Here is a 20,627-nt window from a genome sequence, read left to right on the forward strand (position 1 = left end):
AATAAAAATACAGGTACTATGACATTGATTCTTAATTATACAGGGGGTGGAGGCAAGTCCAACAGGAGCCAGAACCCGACACAATCATCTGAATCCAAGTCCTCTTGGATGGCAAGGAAATGTAACCCTCCACGTGCCTTCTTTGCTGCTTCCCAAGCTTCAGCTTCACTTGTGGTTGTTGGAGTTTTCTTATACGTTGCGTAAACATAACGAGTCGATATTCCAACAGATAGGATCAAACTACCGCGGCCGGTGTCGGCCTCTACCGAACACACTTCCAATCCATTCATCCAAGCTGCACCAACCAACACGTTTTTCATTGGCCCTCAAATTTAGTTTTCAAGAAATCCTCATTATTAAATAGGCTATGGTTTCATTGGAAGAAATAGATTAAACCTGCCTGCTAATGGTTGTGCACGTGAAGAAGCCACTGCAAGTCCTGGAATCAAGGTATTGTCATCTACTTCAATACCCAGTAAATCCAAATCTAAACCAGCACCAAACACAAACCTTTCGTCCAGGGACAAAATCTCCTCTCGAACAACTATAATCGAGAGAACGATGTCAAAAGAGAGCATATTGAACAAAATACTACTAACATTTTAGTTGAGAAATGAAGACAATTCCAGATATGTTATTTTGAAACGCCATTAAATGTGAAAGATATACCTGAAAAAGGTAACTGCACAAATGCCCATTTTTCTCCAAATAAGTTCTCTGGAAGTTCCATTGGGAAAGGGTTATCTAAAGCCAAAAGTGGCTTGGAACCTTTTTGAAAACCAGGATGGCGCATATATACACTCTCATAACGTTCTTCCAACCAAAGTAGCAGTGACAGACACTGAAAAAAGACTAACCATCAAACGTAAGAATATGGATTTTCGTTAGGGGTTTAAATGAATTGGATAAACGAGTTGATAAATAAGTTTATAAACAAGGCAAAAAACGAATTTGTTTGTTCATACTGGTTCATTTAGCGAATAGTTTACAAACAATTTATGAATAGTTTATCGAACATTTTGTTTATTTACACCCCTGATTTTCATATTTGCAATTTGAAGGTGGAAACTGAGCTTTATAGCTATAATCAGTAACTTGTAAGAAACCGCAAGATGCAAAACACAGAAACTCACCCGTTTACTTGGAACTGGCTTTATGCCAAGCTCTTTACATGCCTTTGTGATTATGGTTTGCATTTGTGACCTATAAATCCAACAAAACATAAGCCAATTATGATAATTCGTTATGCTAACCAACAATATAGGGAATATTAACGTACGTTACAAGAAAATTAGTAAAACTTTACCTGAAGAACCGAACTTTTTCTGGCAAAGGGACACCTAAATCCTCACTTATGGTCAAAAGAGCATCTTTCAAAGTGATACTATTGATAACATTGTTGGGGAAATACTTGGTATATTGAAGTGAAAGCGAACTATCACACACCACGAGTTCCCATATCTTCTTCCCTCTAATATCCAGAATTGGCCTCGAGCAAAAATCCATCTCCCACTCTGTAACACTTTCGGGATCGGTCTCCGGGTCAAGATAGCTCAGTTCTGAAGTTGGATCGTCTTCTTCACCTTCATCGAAAGCTTCTTTCGGCACTGATACCGAGCTTTCGGATACAGAGTTTGGTTTAAAACGGTGGAGCTGTTGGTGGTTTTTAGATGAGAAAAGGAATGATACGTTGTTGGGTTTCGTGGAAAACTGTGATTTTGAGATTGGTTTTAGAGATTGGAGCGATAGGGATTTGAGTCTTGGGGGATTAAAGCTTAGAGTTGCCATGGAAAGTACCGTGAAAAAACAATTATCAAAGAAGGAAGATGATGGCGGGTTTTCAGTTATGGAAAGAATCTGAACCACACACAGAAGTGGATTGAGTTTTTAGGACAGAGCGGCCTGTTATGCCTTTAAACTAAAACACACAAGTATGTCTAAAACACATAATCAAATTTTAACAAGATCGTGCTTATTGTACACTTCGATCTATGTTAAAAAATGGTATGCAAGTAAAAAAATGTTAAAAAATTGATTCATATATATTTCATGTTTGTCGTTAAGTGAGCAGTAGCAAATTTTTTTTAGCTATTGCAGGTATAATGGATAAGTATAGGGACAGACGCGGAATTTTATGGTAAGGGGAGTGAACTTGAACTTATAAAATTCGAAGGGATAACTTTAAATTTATAAAATTTCAAGAGTCGAAAATAGATTTTCAATAAAAATACATAAAAAAATATATAAAATATAAGATTATTTTAAAATTTTAATAGGGATGATTGTCCCCACCAGTCCCTTGATCCATCCTAGATAGGTACCTAATGGAGTAGGCTTTGTCACGTTAAAAAAATGGTGAAGCTTTCAGCTTATTCTTGGATGACTTCGTCATTTATACCTTTTCATTATATTATCCTTAAAAAACCTTGCACATTTTCTATGAATACTAAAGTCATATCATCCTCGTTTGTGTAGGTACGTAATCAAATCTAGGGTAAACTACTCAAATATCATCGAACTTTAGGTGTTGTATCATTTATATCAATGAACTTTCAATTTTGTCAATTATAGTATTGAATTTTGATTTTTGTTTCAATTTATACTAGTTTGCTCAATTCAGAAACGCTAAGGTTCGAACCTCTGATCTTGCTTAAGAAATCTGGTGTCTCATCCTACTAGACCAACCGGTTGTTGGTTGTTGCTAAAACTGTTAATTTGGTGTATTTTGGGTTTTTTTCATGCCCAGGACAAGTACTTGGCATATTCTCCTGAACGGCACCCTATCGTCCTTCACATTGATGGGAGTAAATTAGAGAAGTTAGCAGAAGCCAATGAGCTTGCTATTGCGTACAACTATGATGAGAGTAATTTCAAGTTGGTACCATTTGTTTTCATGATTTTATTCATTTCCTTTTTTCTTTGCAATTTCCTTTTCTTTGGTTTTCATTGTTGTTCCTGCCCTGAAATTAGCTCCGGTTGTACTAGCCCAAGAGTTGCAGGGCCCTGGGTGCTTTGGTGTTCGGCTTAGGCTTGATCCACCAAAGGTTTGATGGCAGTGCTTCATGCCTCTATTTTAATTAGATTCACTTGAAAAATCCCATTTTTTTAAAAGAAAATAGTATCTTTTATCCTTTCTTCACCTTGAGAACCAAAGGGTTATCTAGAGGGAGAGGTAGGCTTTCTCTTCATTTTTGGCCTTCAAACTCCAATCCATTTGTAAAAATGGATTCCACCTCCACCTAAGGGACTCTAATGTAAACCATTTGACTTAGATAGTACGAATGATGTGTCACTCCATTATTGGTCTAAAATCTTCTTCCGATAGGATTCATATTTATATGCGCCTCATTTCATATTCGCCTACATTCCCATGACTCACAAATTTAATCAGAACCCACTGGCACCTGCAGAAAACAAAAACAAAAAAGGCTTCCATCACCATGACTGCACCATTCCTCAGCGCCACTAACCTCACAAAAGGTTCCCCTAGAATCGGTCACCGGAGACTCGTGGTGGTAGCCAACGCTGCTAAAGGAGGTGAAACGGAGTGTCCGGCTAAGTGGTGGTGAGAGCAAAAGAGTGTTCGACAATGGGAGGAGGGAGTTGATGTTTGCGGCTGCAGCTGCTGCTCTTTGCTCGGTTGCGGGGGTGGCGATGGCGGAGCCTAAATGTGGCTGCGCCGAGGCCAAGAAGGCATATAATGCTGTTTGTGTCACCATGCGTACTGCAAAGGTCTGTCACAACTGAGGCACCGTATTGCTCCTAGTTTGGGAATGGGCTATGGGGTGAAGGTTGTAATTTATCAGAGCATGTACATTTTTAATAATTTTGATGTAAAGTATTTAAAAAATAATTTTTAATCAACAGTACTTAATTTATTAATAGATTAACTCAAATTAAATATTAAAAATATTACTTCTAATTTATTTTTATTATATTTTCTTTTAACATTATCAAGATTTAAAAGGATAAATATAATTTGTTGTAAGAAATAAATCATTGAGATGTTTGGTGTAGTGGTTGGGGTTGTTTATTCAACCTTTAGTCCCAGGTGTGATTCCACCCCAGAGTAAAATCATCCCTTTATTTTATACCCAATCGGGTGGTGACACATTTCACCTTCTGATTAGATAAAAAATTATTTAATTAAACGAATTTAAATTAATAAAAAATATCATTCAATCATGTATTGACACCATGTATTGACACGTGTTAAGTTCTTGTACTGACACATGTCAGATCCTGATTAAATGATTAATTTATTAAAATATATTTAAATTATGACCAAATTGAGAGAATATATAAATAGTAAGGACTAAATGTAGAAATATACCAATTCTTTTAACTACCATGTCAACATTTTAGTCAAATATTAACGACTAGTGGTCTGATCGAACAAATTAAATAGTTAAGTGGTGTGATTCATAAAATTAAAAGATTGGTGACAAAAATAAAAGGGATACATAGTTAAGTGACCAATTGAGTAGTTTTACCAAATTAATATGAATTCTACAAGACAAACTCATTATGCTCACACGACGAGTTTGTCCGAATAATATTTTTTATTCAAACTCATCACGTCAAAGTGACGAGTTTTAATAATATATAATTTTTTATTATATTTTATCACATCGAAGTAATAAATTTTAACAAATAAATTATATTTTATTTGAATTCGTCATATCCACATAATAATTTCTAAATCACTATAAAAATATCGTAATCTTTAAAATAAAATATTTAATATCGTATTAGCCTAAATATTTAGCCAATCTACTATATTAGGCCGAAATTGCCACCACCTTTATGATCCGCCCATCATTTGTTGTATGTAATTTACCGATAAATGGCTTATACAATTATAATTTATAAGATGTATTACACTTCTAATAAAGAATATGTTAGTTAAAATTTTGGAGGTAACACAGACCTTGTGCATAATAAAACAAATATAAAAAATATAAAACCAACTTAATAATTATTAATTTAATTATTTAATAGATCAAAAAATGAAATTGAAATTAAATTAATTAAAATTTTAAATATCAAATAGGTTATTATAATTATATTTTAAATTAAATGAATTTAAACTGAAATTTATCTTAATATTACATCCACTATCAAATATAAGAACAATCCTTAAATTTATTATTTTGACTATTTAATTAAATGAAATTTATCTTTTAAAAATTATTAAGAACCCTGAAAATTATAAAACTTAATTGATATTTAAGTCACAATTAAATTTCGACTTTACCACCATCGCTACATATCACACTATAAATTCCCCGTCCCTTACGAAACAGATTCAAAATCCAAGAAATTCATCGAAGTCGGTACAACAATGGATGCAGCCGGCGACTACGACACTTCTTGGAAGTCCTCCACCAACTGGTCCATCGCCGATGGTTCTCTCCGTAACTCCGTTATCTTTGAATCAACAATTGCGCCAATCACCGGATGCGATCAACACGAGCTCGGCGTCGATGACCCAAACGCCGTCGATTCCGCTCCCAGTTCCCCACTTATCTTGTGCCCTACTTCATCTGATTCCGGCCCCTGCGAGATTACGAGTAAGTAATATGATATTACGGTGTTGGTTGATCGTGCTAGGTCATTGGGTTTTCATTCTTTTGATGAAATATTAAACCTTTTGATTTAAATCAGGGAAGCTACTTATTCTTTACGACGTGAATTTTATTAGCATTATTTATTAGTATTTATCAGATTACATCCGAACTTGATTGGTGAGAGTTTATTTTGAAATAGAATGAAATCAAGCGAGGTGAATATTTCCACAAATTATCCTTCTCCTCCAAAATTTTGTATTCTTCCTGACTTGCCTTTTGTAAATCATCTCATGCTTGCAGTTGCGTTTGCACAAAGCCACGAAGTTAGACAGGTTTATGTCCGAAGTACTGCTCGAGTATATGAAATGTATTGTGCTCCTAAACATCAGAGCAGTAATGAGTATCTCTGTACTGTTCGATGTGGTGTTGCTTGTAGAGATGAAGAGGTGCTTCAAGCAGCCAATTTTGATGAATCTGAAATGGCTCATCTAAAAGGAGGTAATACAGTGTTGGATGAAAAGAGGCTGAAGAGTGATAGCAATTCCACCTCCACTGAAAATGATTGGGTTGAAGTGAAAGGTCCTGATACTCCTCTGCTTGATAGTAGGAGCAATGTGCCATCAAATTCCACTGTGAACTCAAGTAGCACACAGGTGAGTTACCCATCCCTCGTTAAGTATTAATAGTAGATTCACCCAAGCAAGGCTTCATTATTTACCATTTTCCTTGTATCTATAGTATTAACTGTTTGTTCTTTGTATTTTCAAAAGGTAAAAGGGTTACATTGTTCTATTTCCATGCAATTGGTGTAGCTGTGGTCTGTGGGAGTGGACTACATGGGAAATTGGAGAAAAAAAATAGAACTTATACTGTTATGCATGTTCAAGAGAATAGAATAGGGAAGCAATATTTGAATGCAAAAGTAGTGAAGAAATTGGTCAAAGATATGAAAATAATTAACGAGCCAAGTTAAAAGTACTGAATAATTTTAATTGTAAGTTGGAGTTGGTTTAGAACATAGTTGCAACGTAGCTTAGTTTTAAGGGAGAAATAAGAACCTGAGATAGTCCTTTCTTTCCCCTTTTCAATTTTTATCCTTTCCGGGTAAGATACCAATACAAGATTTACAGAGTAACACTTGCATAGAGTAATATGTGTGTCTTAATTTTAATCCATTTCTGATCGATGAAACTTTTCAGGATTTATACGAGGCTACTGCTGAGATCAATGATGCCAACCCCTGCATTTCTATTACTCTCCGTTTGCTTTCGCTTCAGAACAAAGGCTGTGTTTGTGTTGATGAAATATATGTGTTTGCTGATCTTGTTGATGTAGCTGATTCAGAAACTGAAGTCGGTCAGATGGGAAATGCAGGAGGAAATTCTCTTATGGCCATGCTTGCTCCCACACTACTGCAATTATCTAAAACAGCAGGTCTTCGCCGCATAGAAAATGAAGAGGTTTTTGGCACAAAGAAAAAGGAAAAGAAACAAGAAAATGGGTCAAAGGCCATTGAACAATTAAATTTTAGAAATGAAACCCACCAAGAAGTAAAACCCAGTTTAGCCAATCAACAGGACTTGAACTCGCAGGAAGAGATTGCAGCAACTACTGAACTGAATCAACATGAGATACCCCAAGGTAAACTTGGAGCATCCCAGGCTGAAGTAGCATGTGGGCATTCTGAGAGATTCCTGAATGAGCTTGTTTCTCGAATCAGCAGAGTAGAAGATCTCCTATTAAAGTTTGAAGAGAACATGCTAAAGCCCATAAACAACATTGATGCAAGGCTCCAGCGTGTAGAGCAACAGCTTGGAGAACTCACTAAGAACCCTAAGAATTCTGAATTGCCAACTTGCACAGGATTCTACGCGCCTGAATTTTCATGCCATGATTCAGATAATTACTCTTCTAACATTGGAAATGAATCTTCAGTGCATGAGATATATGCATCACATGAGAAGGATATTTCATCAACTAACCAACTTGATGAAACTCTTTGTTCTGTACATGGTACTCGGCCATTACCAAGTCTTGTTGTCACTGCGCCTGATTTTTCTAATGCTGATGACAAGGAAGATAATCATGCATCGGAAACTGGTTCTTCCGATGATAAACCAAAGAAGTCTGTGTCAGTTGATGCTGCATTAGCATCTGCCCTTGCCAACTTCCTTTCTTCAACTTCCAAAGAACCAGAGAATTATACTCAAGTTGTAAAAGCTCCTGAATTTTCACTTGAAGAAGATGATAGTATCGATAAAATGGTGTCACCAGAATCACATTTTCAAGTAACATCTGAACCTAGCTGCCTTGACACAAGAGATGGAAACGATTCAATGACAGCATCAGTGCCCTCAAACTGTTCTTTAGAGAGGATCCGGGAGGCGACTTGCTCTCTTAATGACGATGATTCTGAGCAAGCAGCTAAGGAAGTTGTTGAAGACTGTCAAAATCAAAGTTCTTGCCATGACACGGTTGAACGCATAGAAACTTCAGCCAAACATGAAAACCAGATAGCAGGGGACATAGGAGATGGGGAGGTTAACAATGCAACAGGCAAAATTTTGGTTCTTGATGAAGTAAATATCCTGTTAGAATACCTTGAAAATCATGTTGATGATGCTTCTGATGTTGATGTGGAAAGAGCTCCTGGAAACAAGGAAATTAAAGCCGAAGTAGCTAAACAAGGTCCACATGAAGAGATCCTTCAGAACTTTCTGGAATTATCATATGCTTCTTCTGTAGTGGATTTTGAAACTCCAATCCTGGATGTAAAGTTTTCTTCTCAAGACAGCTCCAGTAGCAAGTTGTCCCTTGAAGCCCTTTTGTCCGACATGCAAGTCACAGATACTACTGCATCTTGCTCTAAAAAAAGTGATGATGGTTCCCAACCTGGTGAAGAGTGGAAGTTGATTTCTGTCGAGGAAAGGGAGCCAGCATGGCCGATAGCTGGTAATTTTTCCTTTGGATCATCAGCTTCTGTTACTGCTCCTAGCACTGCACCTGCTCTCTTTGGGTCGTCCACTGGTGCCTCCTCAAACTCCATATTTTCTTTCACTTCAGCTATAGTTGCTACGCCTTCACAGTCTGTGTTTGGTAACACCAATCCGGGCCTGGTGTTTGGGTCAACTCCTGCTGCAGTTGCTATGCCATCGCAGTCCGTGTTTGCTAACACCAGTCCCGGCTTGGTGTTTGGGTCAACTCCAGCTGCAGGTGCTACTCCATCGCAGAATGTGTTTGGCAACACCAGTTCAGGCTTGGTGTTTGGGTTAACTCCATCTAGTAATAATGATCAAATGGAGGATACTATGGAAGATGACACTGCTCAAACTGCACCAACTGTTCCAACATTTGGTGAACCGCTAATCTCACCTCCTGCATCGGGGTCTCCTTTTGGTGCATCATACACAGCAGGAGCCACGTTTCAATTTGGAGCCCAACCAACCACATCACATAATCCATCTCCATTTCAGGCTTCCAGCAGTCAGGAATTTGGTGCTGGAGGGAGCTTCTCATTGGGATCCAGCGGTGTTGACAAGTCTACTAGAAGATTTGTGAAAGTCCGCAGGCAGCGGAAGGAGTAAAAAGGTTCCGCTTAATTATGATGGTAGAGGAGAAAAGCACCTGATGACTGTTGCTCTACGCAGTGTGGCCGTGCCAGTCTGAACTTTGAAAAATGGTGTCGGTCCTACATAAGCATGCGTATACAGTTTTCCAATCTTCTTAGGGTTGTGGCATTAGTCGTCATAATTTGAATGGTGTTCCGAGTTAGTAGCATAGTGAGAAAGAGAGTTCACCTAGGTGATATGAGTGATTTCATTCAGGTTTCGTGTACCCTCGTCTCTATTGTAACATAAAAGGAGGTTGAAAACCTGGATGATTATCGTGCATGGAGCGATCACAATGCTTCTGTAGGTGATGGGGAGCCGACTTCGCATGATTCAGTGGATCCGGAGTTTGAAAAGTTGGATTATCCTGCATGTAGCGACCATGAAGTTGGGGTAACAAGCCTTATATGAAACACAAGTACTGGCTTTACATCATGTTGTAAATACTCGTAGTTTGTGTTTCGGAAACTTAATCTTGACTGTTAATAATTGGAAGTTAATAGAACATTACTGATTGTTAGTGTGATTCCTAGTTGCTCGCTGATTGCTATACGCTGTGGACTAGAATTGAAAGGGAACTTGAGCCAGAGTATGGCCTTTATATTTGTTATGGATCAGATTTCTGTTTTCCCCCTTTAATGTTTTTTTTCATATTTCGTTCTCCTAAAAACCAACCTTCTCCATGGTATCCAAATTTCAGATAAATACTTCTAATATTGGGAAATAGTAAATATTTATACTGTTTAAATAAATACTAGAAGTTACTGCTATATTAATATTTGGCCACTCACATTACTTAATATTTGTTTTGGTCACCGGTTATTAAAAAATTATCGAAGATATTGATGTGATAATTCTAATTATTTTTCAATACCGGTGTGACATTTTCTTATGATAATACGTTAGTATCACGACGGGTGACTAAAACACGTCTAAACATAACATTAAGTATGATTTTGAATAATTATTAAAGTATGATTTTAGAAAAATAATAATTGAATAACCAAAATGAAAATTAAATAACTGGAGGGTGACACAAATAGGCGATTCATCCTTATTTTTATCATCACTCATAAATCTTTTAATAACATGTCACTTTACGTCAAAATATATTATAAATATCTTATCTACATATATTTTAAAATTGACAATTTTTAGGGGAGTACAAAACTCGATTTGAAAAAGCAGTTTTTTCAATTTGATTCGATTTGAAAAAATTCAACTCGAAATGATTTCAATTTGTAATTTCATAAGTTTGACTCGACTCGAAAAAATTTAAAGTTCAAATAGATTTGTAAAATACAATTCGAATAACTCAAAATTTTTAGTAATTAGTGGATAAATTTTCAAGTTTGAGTCGAGTACTTCAATTATGTATGGTATATGTATATTACATATGAAAGAAATATATATGTATTATATTTTTTTTATAAAAAATTACACAAGAATGGGTTGTTATATATATGTATTGTATATAATAATAGAAAAACTATTTAAATTGTAATCAAATAATATCATAAATATTTATAACTAAATTTAAACAGAAACTCAAAAATATGACTCGATTCAACTCGACTTGAATTTTATAAATTCGACTCTACACGAAAAAAATTTCGAGTCAACTATGAGTTGTAAAATAGGACCCGTCAACTCGAATAACTTGAATTTTTTTTACTCGAATTGACTCGATCGAACGCTCACTCATAATAATTTTAAAATATATTTTAAAATCAAGTTACATTAGGGATGACAAATGGGTATACTTTTAAAGATTTCATTTCACATCTGTTCCAATTTGAGCATATATAATTATAAGTTTAGTGGGTAGTGGGCGGGTGTAGATGTAAAAAGTCATACTCGCCGTGGGTAATGAGTATGTGATGGATATAAGATCTTATCCATTCCGCATTTGCCGACCTCACATCCGTTCACCCACTAGTTACCCACAATATAAATTTTAGACCATTATGAATTTAGATATAATTTCAGATACTATTCTATAAATCTTAAGATTTTATAGGATATGACTTGTAATTTAACCAAATGTTAAGATAAAAACTAAATTAATAATTATTTTATTTTATTATACTTCTTAATTGATACATTTGTTTTATATTTTATTATTAAGGTGATCTATAAGGTTGCTGTCAGGCAGGTATGGACGGAACAAGTGGGTATGAAATGGGTGATGGGCATCCAGATGGATAGTAGGTGTTGGGATAAATTTGAGAATGTATTCACGTGGATAATGTGGATTTAAAAACTTTATTCATTATAGGTAATAGGTAAGTGATAGATACAAAAATAGTAAGTAGTATGAGAATGGAGGAAAGAGTATCTGTATTGATTCGTTCGTTTACGATCCCTAATCGACGTCTTATTAAGAAATCGAACACTAATAATTAAAATTGACAAATTTTATTATTAATAATGAATAAATTGATAAGCACCTAAAAATTAAATAAGTCAATTGTATAGAAGATTTTATGACTAATTTAATACGTCTTGATAGTTAAGAGACCATTTAGTTACTTTAACCTAAATAGCAATAGTAGCTGTAACAGGTGAAGTGCTTCTTCAAACTACATCATCCATTTTGAAGTGAAGAAAGAGCTTTAACATTAAAAACGTTCTAACTAAAACCCTAGACCTCAAATCTAGGGTTTTCCCATCCATCGACTGGCAATTAGGGTGTTGGTTTTGGGGCTCGTTTCTTTGCGGTCTAATGGAGGCGGCAGTGGTCGATGCTGGCTCCAAGATTCTCAAGGCGGGATTCGCTATCCCAGATCAGGCTCCATCCTTGGTATGCTTGTTTATTTCGAAACCTCCTTAATGATAATAGTTAAAGAAACATCAACCCAACCAAAATGTAGCTTTTGGTTTGGGGATAGCTTGAAATGTCTATCTCCCTCTCTTTTCCTTTACTAATCTCTTTCTTTACAAGGTTTGAGTAAGAGTTATTTTTTTCTCTTAATTTTTTCTTCACTTTGGTTGAATTTGCTTCCGTGGGTTTGGGGTTTGACAATTTGTATTATTTGAATTGTGGTCAGATAATTCCTACTCAAATGAAACGCATGCTGGACGATGGATCCTCTGTTGATAATTCAATGTCTGAAGATGTCACTGTTGACCCCGTCGTGCAAGGATGCGTTAAAGACTGGGATGCAATGGAAGATTTGTTGCACCATGTTCTATACACTGGTCTTGAATGGGAAGTTGGGAATGAAGGACAAATTTTGTTTACTGAACCACTTTGTACTCCCAAGGTTAGTTGCCTTTATCTGTTCTTGCTAATCTTGATGTTCACATTATGCAGTTCTAAGGTTGATTTTTCATATTCATGAGAGAAAACATACTATGGCAGGTTTTTATCCCCCAAATGTAGATCAATGGTATCTATTATAATCATGGCTTTTAATTGTAGAAGGGATTTAGCAACTGTTAAATCATTTTGTACCTCCCCATATTCCCAGCCATCCCCATTTTATTGAGTTCTAATGAGGTATTTCAAAGAATTGAAGCATGTTTGACCCAGTTTGGAGCTGCCAGAGGAGGTGTTTTACATGCTGCAAAGTGCTGTCAACTTGAATTTGTTTAGAAGATTGTGAACCCTTTTTGTTCATCTTCATTTTTTTTAATAAGATGCTCCAGAAGTTGAGTCAAACATGCACTATGAACCATGCATTGTTGCTGTTTGTGGGTATAATTTGTTGTACTCTTGCACCTATGTTAGGTATAGCTTACAGTCAACCTAAGATCAAGTCTACCTACAATTCTGTTACAACCTCTTTTATAATTTTAGCCAACTTTTTTACTGTTTGAGGTTGATTACCATGCGAATAAATGGTGCAAAATCAATATACTTTTTTTGCTCCTTAAAAGTAATCCTTCTCCAGGCTGTCAGGGAACAACTGGTGCAATTGCTATTTGAAACTTTTAATGTCTCGGGATTTTATGCATCAGAGCAAGCAGTGTTATCTCTCTATGCTGTCGGGCGTATCTCAGGTTGCACTGTTGATATTGGTCATGGGAAGATAGGTATGTACCATTACGCCTTTTAAGAATGTGATGTTCAAGTCTTTTGGCTCATAGAAGTGGAAATATGACCAGCAAGCTGTCTTTCTAGTTCTTTTTCAAATGCATAAGAATGTAGCTGGTCTAGTGTTTATTTACGGCATAGAATTGGAAGTTAGCTGCGGATGATATGTCGGGAGTTACATTCAATTGGCTTTAAGCTGCAAGCCTGCAAATGCTTTTTTGTTTATTTAATTGATTGTTCTGCCATGTGAATTGGACTTCTATCAACAGACATAGCTGCGGTACTTGAAGGTGCTGTCCAACACATTGCCTCGAGAAGATTTGAAGTCGGTGGTAGTGATTTAACAAAGTTACTTGCTCAAGAGCTGGGTAAATCAAATCCTATGGTGAACCTCAGCATCTCTGATGCTGAGAAACTAAAAGAGCAATTTGCAAGTTGTGCTGAGGATGAAGTTGCTTATGACAGAATGCTTAGAACATGCGAGACAGAGGAACATACCCTTCCTGATGGACAGGTTTGTCTTTTCCTTTTATGCTCTCTGTCCTTCCTTGTTTAGGTTTCTGATTTTGACCTAACTCCTTAAATCTAATTGTAGACTTAGGTGTGTAGAATTTTGGCAAAGAGTTATGGATATAAGAAATTTTCATAATATACTTCAGAAAAAGAAGTGGAGTATTCTTTATATGCTGTAACAATTCAAAATGAAAGTCTGGGAGAGAGAAAGATAAAAGAAATTGACTAAAAATGATATATGAGGTGTATGGCTTTGGATTTTGTGAGACATGAATGGTTCATGACCTGTTATATATCTACATGTACTAATAACTAGTTGGTTTCTACGAATTTGACTGTTAAATTCCAGAAGGTAATACAAATTTGAATTGTTAGAACATGCTAAGAGTACTATTATGTAATGAGCTTATCAAAGTGAACTGAGGAAACGCCTCTCCATCGTATCTGCTCTTTTGGTTCTATAGCCAGTCATTTTAGTATTGTGCTCCACATCTTAAAAGATTTCTATAATATTGCTACTTTCACATTTTATATATTTTTATATATTTATTTGCTTCTTATATATATATATTTTTTATAAATTTATGGATAGATTTTTATAATTGTTTTTTAAAGTTTGAAGATTATTTTGAATTTTTTTGTTGAGAGGGACCGATTTGCTCATTTTCAAAATTGTCAGTGATACAATGAGTGAGTATATACACCAATTTGTTAATCAGTTTTCGGATATTCGAATTGTAAAAGTTCATATCGACTCTAACAAAAAAACCGAAAAGCTTATTCAAGTTGATTCGAAAAAATGAATAAATTCATTCAATTACGGGTTTTAATTCTCTTTATTTTCATATTATTTTCAATAGGACAAATTACATCTTTATATACAAATTATCTCTCTAAAGTAGGAAACACTTAAGAAAGGAAAGATACTAATCCTAGGATGTGATCCCTTAAAATAAGGGATTGTATAAATATATGTACAAAATCCTTTAACTAAAAGAATGATATCAAATCATAACAAATCATATCTCTATAATTCCTACACTCCCCCTCAAGCTGGAGAATATACATTGTATAATCCCAGCTTGAATAGGAATTTATTGAAAACAGGCTTTGGCAAAGCCTTAATAAGAATGTCTGCAACTTGTTCTTCTGAAGGAATGTACGAAAGTGTGACTATCTTTTTGTTAACTTGATCAGCTATTAAAAGCCTATCAATCTCAACATGCTTTGTCCGATCATGTTGAACTGGGTTCTTGGCAATATGAATAGTAGATTGATTATCACACAAGACTTCAAAGTGATCCTCTTGATTAGTGCTAAGTTCTTTCAGTAGTTTAAGTAGCCAAATTCCTTTGCATATTCCCAATGCTAGTGCTCTGAATTCAGCTTCAGCACTACTTCTTGAAACGACAGATTGTTTCTTACTTCTCCAAGTTGTAAGGTTACCCCAAACAAATGTGCAGTAGCCACTAGTGGATCTCCTTTCAGTAAGGTCTCCGACTCAACTAGAATCTGTAAAAATTTTAACAGTTCTGTATTGTGTCTTCTTTTTTTTTTGATAAGAATTTCAGGCCTCATTAAAAACCTCCTTCTTGATTGAAGGTGCTTGTTGATAAGCTCCTTAATCAGCGAAGGAGGAAAAGAGTGCCTTAGGATATTATTGAACAAAACAATAATATACAAGATACAACCCTAAAAGTACTTGAGAATTCTAGTTGCTGCTGCCATATGCTCTTCAGTAGGATTAGGGATGGCAAACGGGCGGGTCGAGTGCGGATACCCCCTCCCCCATCCCCATACCCACCTAATATTTTTCATTCCACCACCCGCCCACCCCCCATGATGGGTACAAATTTTCAAATCCACACCCGCCCACGCGAGTATATTTTCAAATCCATCCCCACACCCACTACCCACTAGCGACATATCCATCTAGACCCGCCTGACAGCAAACTAATGGGATGTTGGAGTTGGTTCCCAGACAGTTCGTGATGGGGTAGCAACGCATGCTTCAATTTGTCAGAGGAGTGACTCTACGAATGTTATGGAGACAGATTGTAGGGAGCATGTAGTCGCAGAGCTAGATTGTTGAGTTGCTTTCGATGTTAATGCTCATAGTGCGCCTAATATGGGTTTTGAGGGGCTAAAGAACATGGAAACTGCTGCTTTTGATGTTAATGCATATAGTACGACTAATTTGTGTTTGGATGGGCAACACGGGCTAAAGAACATGGAAAGTGACGTGGTTAGTAGGATTATGGGTTTAATCAAAGAGCCTAATATTTCCCTAATTAAAGACCAGGTTAAAGACTAAATATCCTTAATATTTGGTTAAATTATATGTTATATATTATACAATATTAAAATTTATAAATTAGTCTCTAAAATTACACCTAAATTCATAATGGTCCAAAATTTAATAGATATTTAGCTGGGCGGGCGGATGCGGGGCGGGTAATGTCTCAAACCCATTACCCGCCCACCACCCACGACGGGTACCACTTTATAAATCCACACCCGCCCACTATCCGCTAAAATTATACCCATCCCCGCTCAAATTGAAACGGATGCGATGCGGAATCCACGAAATTGTACCCGTTTGCCTTCCCTAAGTAGGATTAGTCATGTGTTGACTTATCACATTTACAGGAAAGGCTATATCTAGCCTTGTCAAGGATAAATAAATTAGTTTCCCAACTAATCTTTGAAATTTCTCTTTGTCTACTAAAGATCCTATCTTCTTTGCTAAATTTCAAGCTTGCCTCCATTGGTGTATCAATCGGCTTACAACCAAGAAAACCAGTTTCTTTGAGTAAATCAAGTACATATTTTCTTTGGTTGATTATAAGTCCTTTTGACCTTGTCACCTCCATTCCTAGGAAATACCTTAGCTTTCCCAAGTCCTTGGTTTCGAATTTCTCATTTAACTTCTTCAAATTGCAAATCACTTCTTCATCATCTCCGGTAAGAATTATGTCGTCCACGTACACAATAAGGATAGCTTTCATATTTGTAGAAGTTATCTTGATGAAAAGAGTATGATCAACGAGGGACTGCTTGTAGCCGTTTTTCATAATGACTTTAGTGATCCTCTCGAACCAAGCTCTGGGTGATTGTTTTAATCCGTATAGAGACTTGTTGAGCTTTCACACCTTGTTACTTCCTTCAACAGACTTTAAGCCAGGTGAAAACTTCATATAGACATTCTATCAAAAAAAAAACTTCATATAGACTTCTTCTTCTAGCTTGCCATTAAGAAAAACGTTTTTTTACATCAAGTTGGTGTAATTTCCAATCGCAATTTACAGCCAAACTTAGGAGTATTCGAACAGTATTCGACTTCTCCACAGGTGCTAAAGTTTCTGTGAAATCTATCCCATATGTTTGCGTAAAGCCTCTGGCCACTAGTCTAGCTTTGTATCGTTGAATACTACCATTGGAGTTATACTTTACAGCAAAGATCCATGTACAGCCAACAACCTTTTTTCCTTGAGGAAGGTCCGTAACAGTCCAAGTAGCATTTTTCTCTAGTGCACAAATTTCCTCTTCAACAACCCTTCTCCATTTTGAATCCTTTAGAGCTTCAGCTATGCTTGTGGGAACCTGTTCTTTATCCAGGTTTGTTGTAAATGCTTGAAAAGATGACATCAATGAATTATAACTAGCAAATTTTTCAATAGGATGCTTGGTGCACTGTCTAACTCCTTTTCTAATAGCAATAGGGAAGTCATCTGAAGTAGGGGAAGTGGACTTACTGATTTCTTCTTCTATTTCGGCAGCTAGACCCAAATCCAATTCTCGGCATGCATCAGATTGCAAAACAACCTCAGGAATATGTTTTCTTTTCCTTGTATAGACACAAAGTTGTTTGATTGGTGATGTTTGTGGAAGATTTTGAATGGGGGTAGGTGTGTTTTCAGGGAGGGTGTTTAAAATAGGTGTGGGTGAAGTAGTGATAGGTACTACAGATGAATCAATGGGAGTAGTTACAACTGACAAATCTATAGGTAAAGACAAAATTGGTGGCAATTCTGAAAGTTGAGAATGAAGAGTAGGAGGAGATACCTGATGTGGCTGAAAATCCTTCCATGTCTCCCCTGAATTTCAGCTCGAGTGAAGTAGGGATCATGCTCATAAAATGTTATATCCATAGTGGTAAAAATCGTTTAAAAGGAGGATGATAGCATTTATAACCCTTCTTAAGTGAAGAATACCCAACCAGTACACACTTTAATGATTTAGGGTCTAACTTGAACTTATTAGGAGCAATGTTTTGGATAAAAACAGTACAACCAAATATTTTAAGTGGAAGAATGGAGGAGATAGGTTTAAAATGGTGAAAGTATTTCAAAAATATAGATTGAGGTGTTTGAAATTGTAAAACCTTACCAGGCATTCGATTGATTAAATATGTGGCAGTTAATAAGGCTTCCTCCCACAAATATTTTGGAACATTAGTGGTAAATAGAAGAGAACGAGTAACTTCAAGGAGGTATCTATTTTTTCTTTCGGCAATGCCGTTTTGTTGTAGGGTGTCAACATAAGAACTAATCTAAACTATGCTCTTTTCCCTGAAAAACGCACCCAAATACTTGGCAAAAAATTCACTGCCATTATCAGATTTAAAGAGCTGAATTTTAGATCCAAATTGAGTGAGAACCATGTTATAAAATTGGGTAAAAACACCAGCATTTTCAGATTTATCTTTTAGCAAATAAGTCCAAGTTATCCTACTGTATCATCAATGAAAGTGATAAACCACTTACAATTATCAGCATTCTTCACCCGAGAAGGCCCCCAAATATCACTGTGGATCAAAGCAAAAGGGTGAGAAGGCTTATATGTAGAAGGAGAATAAGTTGATTTAGTATGTTTGACAAGAGAGCAAACTTTGCAAGAAAAAAAATTTGGCCCTTTATGAATGAATAGAGCAGGAAAAACTTTTGCAAGATGGTGGAAACTAGGATGGCCTAAACGATAGTGCTATAATAAAACATTATCAACTTTTTCTAAAGCGGTGAAAGATTTCAAGATTTCGATTTTAGTAGAGGCAGGAAGAATATAGAGACCATTATGCAAGCTGGCCTTACCATTATCTTCTTCGAGTTCAGTGCCTGCTAAGTACAATCAATATCATTAAAAATTGTAGAGCAGTGCAAGTCAGTGGAAAGTTTACTAACGGAAACGAGATTGCAAGCCAGATTTGGTACGAAGAGCACATTTTCAAGTACAATCTGGTCATTGAGAATAACAGTGCCATGTCCTATTTTGCACTAGGAACCATCAGCCGTTTTGACAGCTTTACCAAAGTTTGGAAAAAAATTGCAAAACAAATCGTTATTACCATTCATATGATCCGTAGCACCAGAATCGAGGATCCAGTTAGGGGTCAACTGGGAGGAGAAAATAACTATAGCATGAGGTTTATCTTTTGGTTCTTTCATGACCAGATTACCTTTTGATTGAGCAGCAGAATCAGAAAAATTTTCTGGATTCGAAGTGATCTCCGGAGTAGGAGAAGAAGTTGTGGACATCGTCTTGGTTGGAAAGAAACCGTAACCTAATATGATACCATGTAGAACAGAGTAATTCTCTGTATTTTCATATTATTTTCAATAGGACAGATTATATCTTTATATACAAATTATCTCTCTAAAGTAGGAAACACTTGAGAAAGGAAAGATACTAATCCTAGGATGTGATCCCTTAAAATAAGGGATTGTATAAATATATGTACAGAATCCCTTAACTAAAGGAATGGTATCAAATCATAACAAATCATATCTCTATACATTTTTCCCAGTAGCTTATTTTCGGGAAGTCTTCTGCAGTTGGGATCTCTGTGTTGGTATGTTTTCTGATTGCTCTTCAAATGACTGTTCAGGTGATAAGAATTGGAAGAGAAAAATATACTGTTGGTGAGGCATTGTTCCAACCATCCATATTGGGTCTAGAAGCTCATGGAATTGTTGAGCAGCTTGTTCGTAGTGTTGCAACAGTTTCTTCTGAGAACCAGAAGCAGCTGCTAGAAAATACAGTTCTTTGTGGTGGGACTACATCTATGACAAGTGAGAATCATATCCTATGAGCCTTGCAACTTCAAATGATGAAGAGCTTTATTTCTGGATTCTTTCATTTCAGTTATCAATAATATGTTAAAGGGTTAATGCACTATTTGATATCCAAGTTTGGCTTCAATGTTCGATTTAGTACACGAGTTCTGTTTTGTTTCAATAAGCACCTATGATTGGTTTCTGTTACACAACTTATCGAACGTGCCGACTTTGTAGATTTGTCTGATATATGTGCTGCATTTACAAAGCTGACGCCATTATAGGTACCAAATTGTGTAACAGAAGCCAAGCACAGGTATTTAATTGGGAAGTACCAAATGGTACTTAAACCCTACACTCATGGCTACAACACAAGTGTTGTATTAGAAATTTGGATGCAAAATATGGGTGTAGTTCCTATGATGATAATAATTTTGTTGCTTCACGGCTGTTAATGTTTTTGCCGTGCTTAATCCAGGTTTTGAATCTAGGTTCCAGAAAGAAGCAAGCCTCTGCTCATCAGCTATCCGTCCTTGTCTAGTGAAGGTAATAAATATTATCAGTCTAATTGTTTAGACCTAGCTTTCTTTTCGATCATCTTAAGCTTTCTGAGTTTTTCCAATTGTGCAGCCTCCAGAATATATGCCAGAGAATTTGGCAATGTATTCGGCATGGGTGGGAGGTGCAATTCTTGCTAAAGTGGTGTTTCCACAAAATCAGCATGTAACCAAGGCAGATTATGATGAAACCGGGCCTTCTATTGTTCATAGGAAGTGCTTTTGATTTTTAGTCGAATGAGCTTTCTGTCTTGTATTATCTTTGGAATGCTGCCTGGTAATGTCAC

The 20,627-nt window shown here is 36.2% G+C and overlaps 3 protein-coding genes and 1 pseudogene across 3 annotated transcripts; 3 read left to right on the forward strand and 1 right to left on the reverse strand.

The window, feature by feature from the left end:
- Positions 1 to 19: 19 nt before the first annotated feature.
- On the reverse strand, positions 20 to 1,886 carry LOC120128551 (protein TAB2 homolog, chloroplastic-like). The gene is made up of 5 exons (XM_039146219.1): positions 1,307 to 1,886; positions 1,134 to 1,203; positions 670 to 841; positions 401 to 544; positions 20 to 295 (listed from the first exon to the last, which is right to left on the reverse strand). The coding sequence occupies exons 1-5, from the start codon at positions 1,786 to 1,788 to the stop codon at positions 36 to 38; spliced, it is 1,128 nt and encodes a 375-aa protein (XP_039002150.1). The 5' UTR covers positions 1,789 to 1,886; the 3' UTR covers positions 20 to 35.
- Positions 1,787 to 3,771, forward strand: LOC120128489 (annotated as a pseudogene).
- Positions 3,772 to 5,302: 1,531 nt separating this feature from the next.
- On the forward strand, positions 5,303 to 9,704 carry LOC120128549. Its single transcript, XM_039146216.1, has 3 exons — positions 5,303 to 5,573; positions 5,871 to 6,223; positions 6,770 to 9,704. Exons 1-3 carry the CDS (start codon positions 5,345 to 5,347, stop codon positions 9,152 to 9,154), a joined length of 2,967 nt encoding a protein of 988 aa, XP_039002147.1. The 5' UTR covers positions 5,303 to 5,344; the 3' UTR covers positions 9,155 to 9,704.
- A 2,035-nt stretch (positions 9,705 to 11,739) lies between these two features.
- Positions 11,740 to 20,618, forward strand: LOC120128552 (actin-related protein 7-like). Its single transcript, XM_039146220.1, has 7 exons — positions 11,740 to 11,981; positions 12,229 to 12,444; positions 13,075 to 13,216; positions 13,487 to 13,731; positions 19,615 to 19,798; positions 20,262 to 20,329; positions 20,414 to 20,618. The coding sequence occupies exons 1-7, from the start codon at positions 11,904 to 11,906 to the stop codon at positions 20,564 to 20,566; spliced, it is 1,086 nt and encodes a 361-aa protein (XP_039002151.1). The 5' UTR covers positions 11,740 to 11,903; the 3' UTR covers positions 20,567 to 20,618.
- The last annotated feature ends 9 nt before the right edge of the window (positions 20,619 to 20,627 follow it).

Source organism: Hibiscus syriacus, unplaced genomic scaffold, assembly GCF_006381635.1.
Source record: "Hibiscus syriacus cultivar Baekdansim isolate YM2019G1 unplaced genomic scaffold, ASM638163v2 tig00110481_pilon, whole genome shotgun sequence".
Classification (NCBI taxonomy): Eukaryota; Viridiplantae; Streptophyta; class Magnoliopsida; order Malvales; family Malvaceae; genus Hibiscus; species Hibiscus syriacus.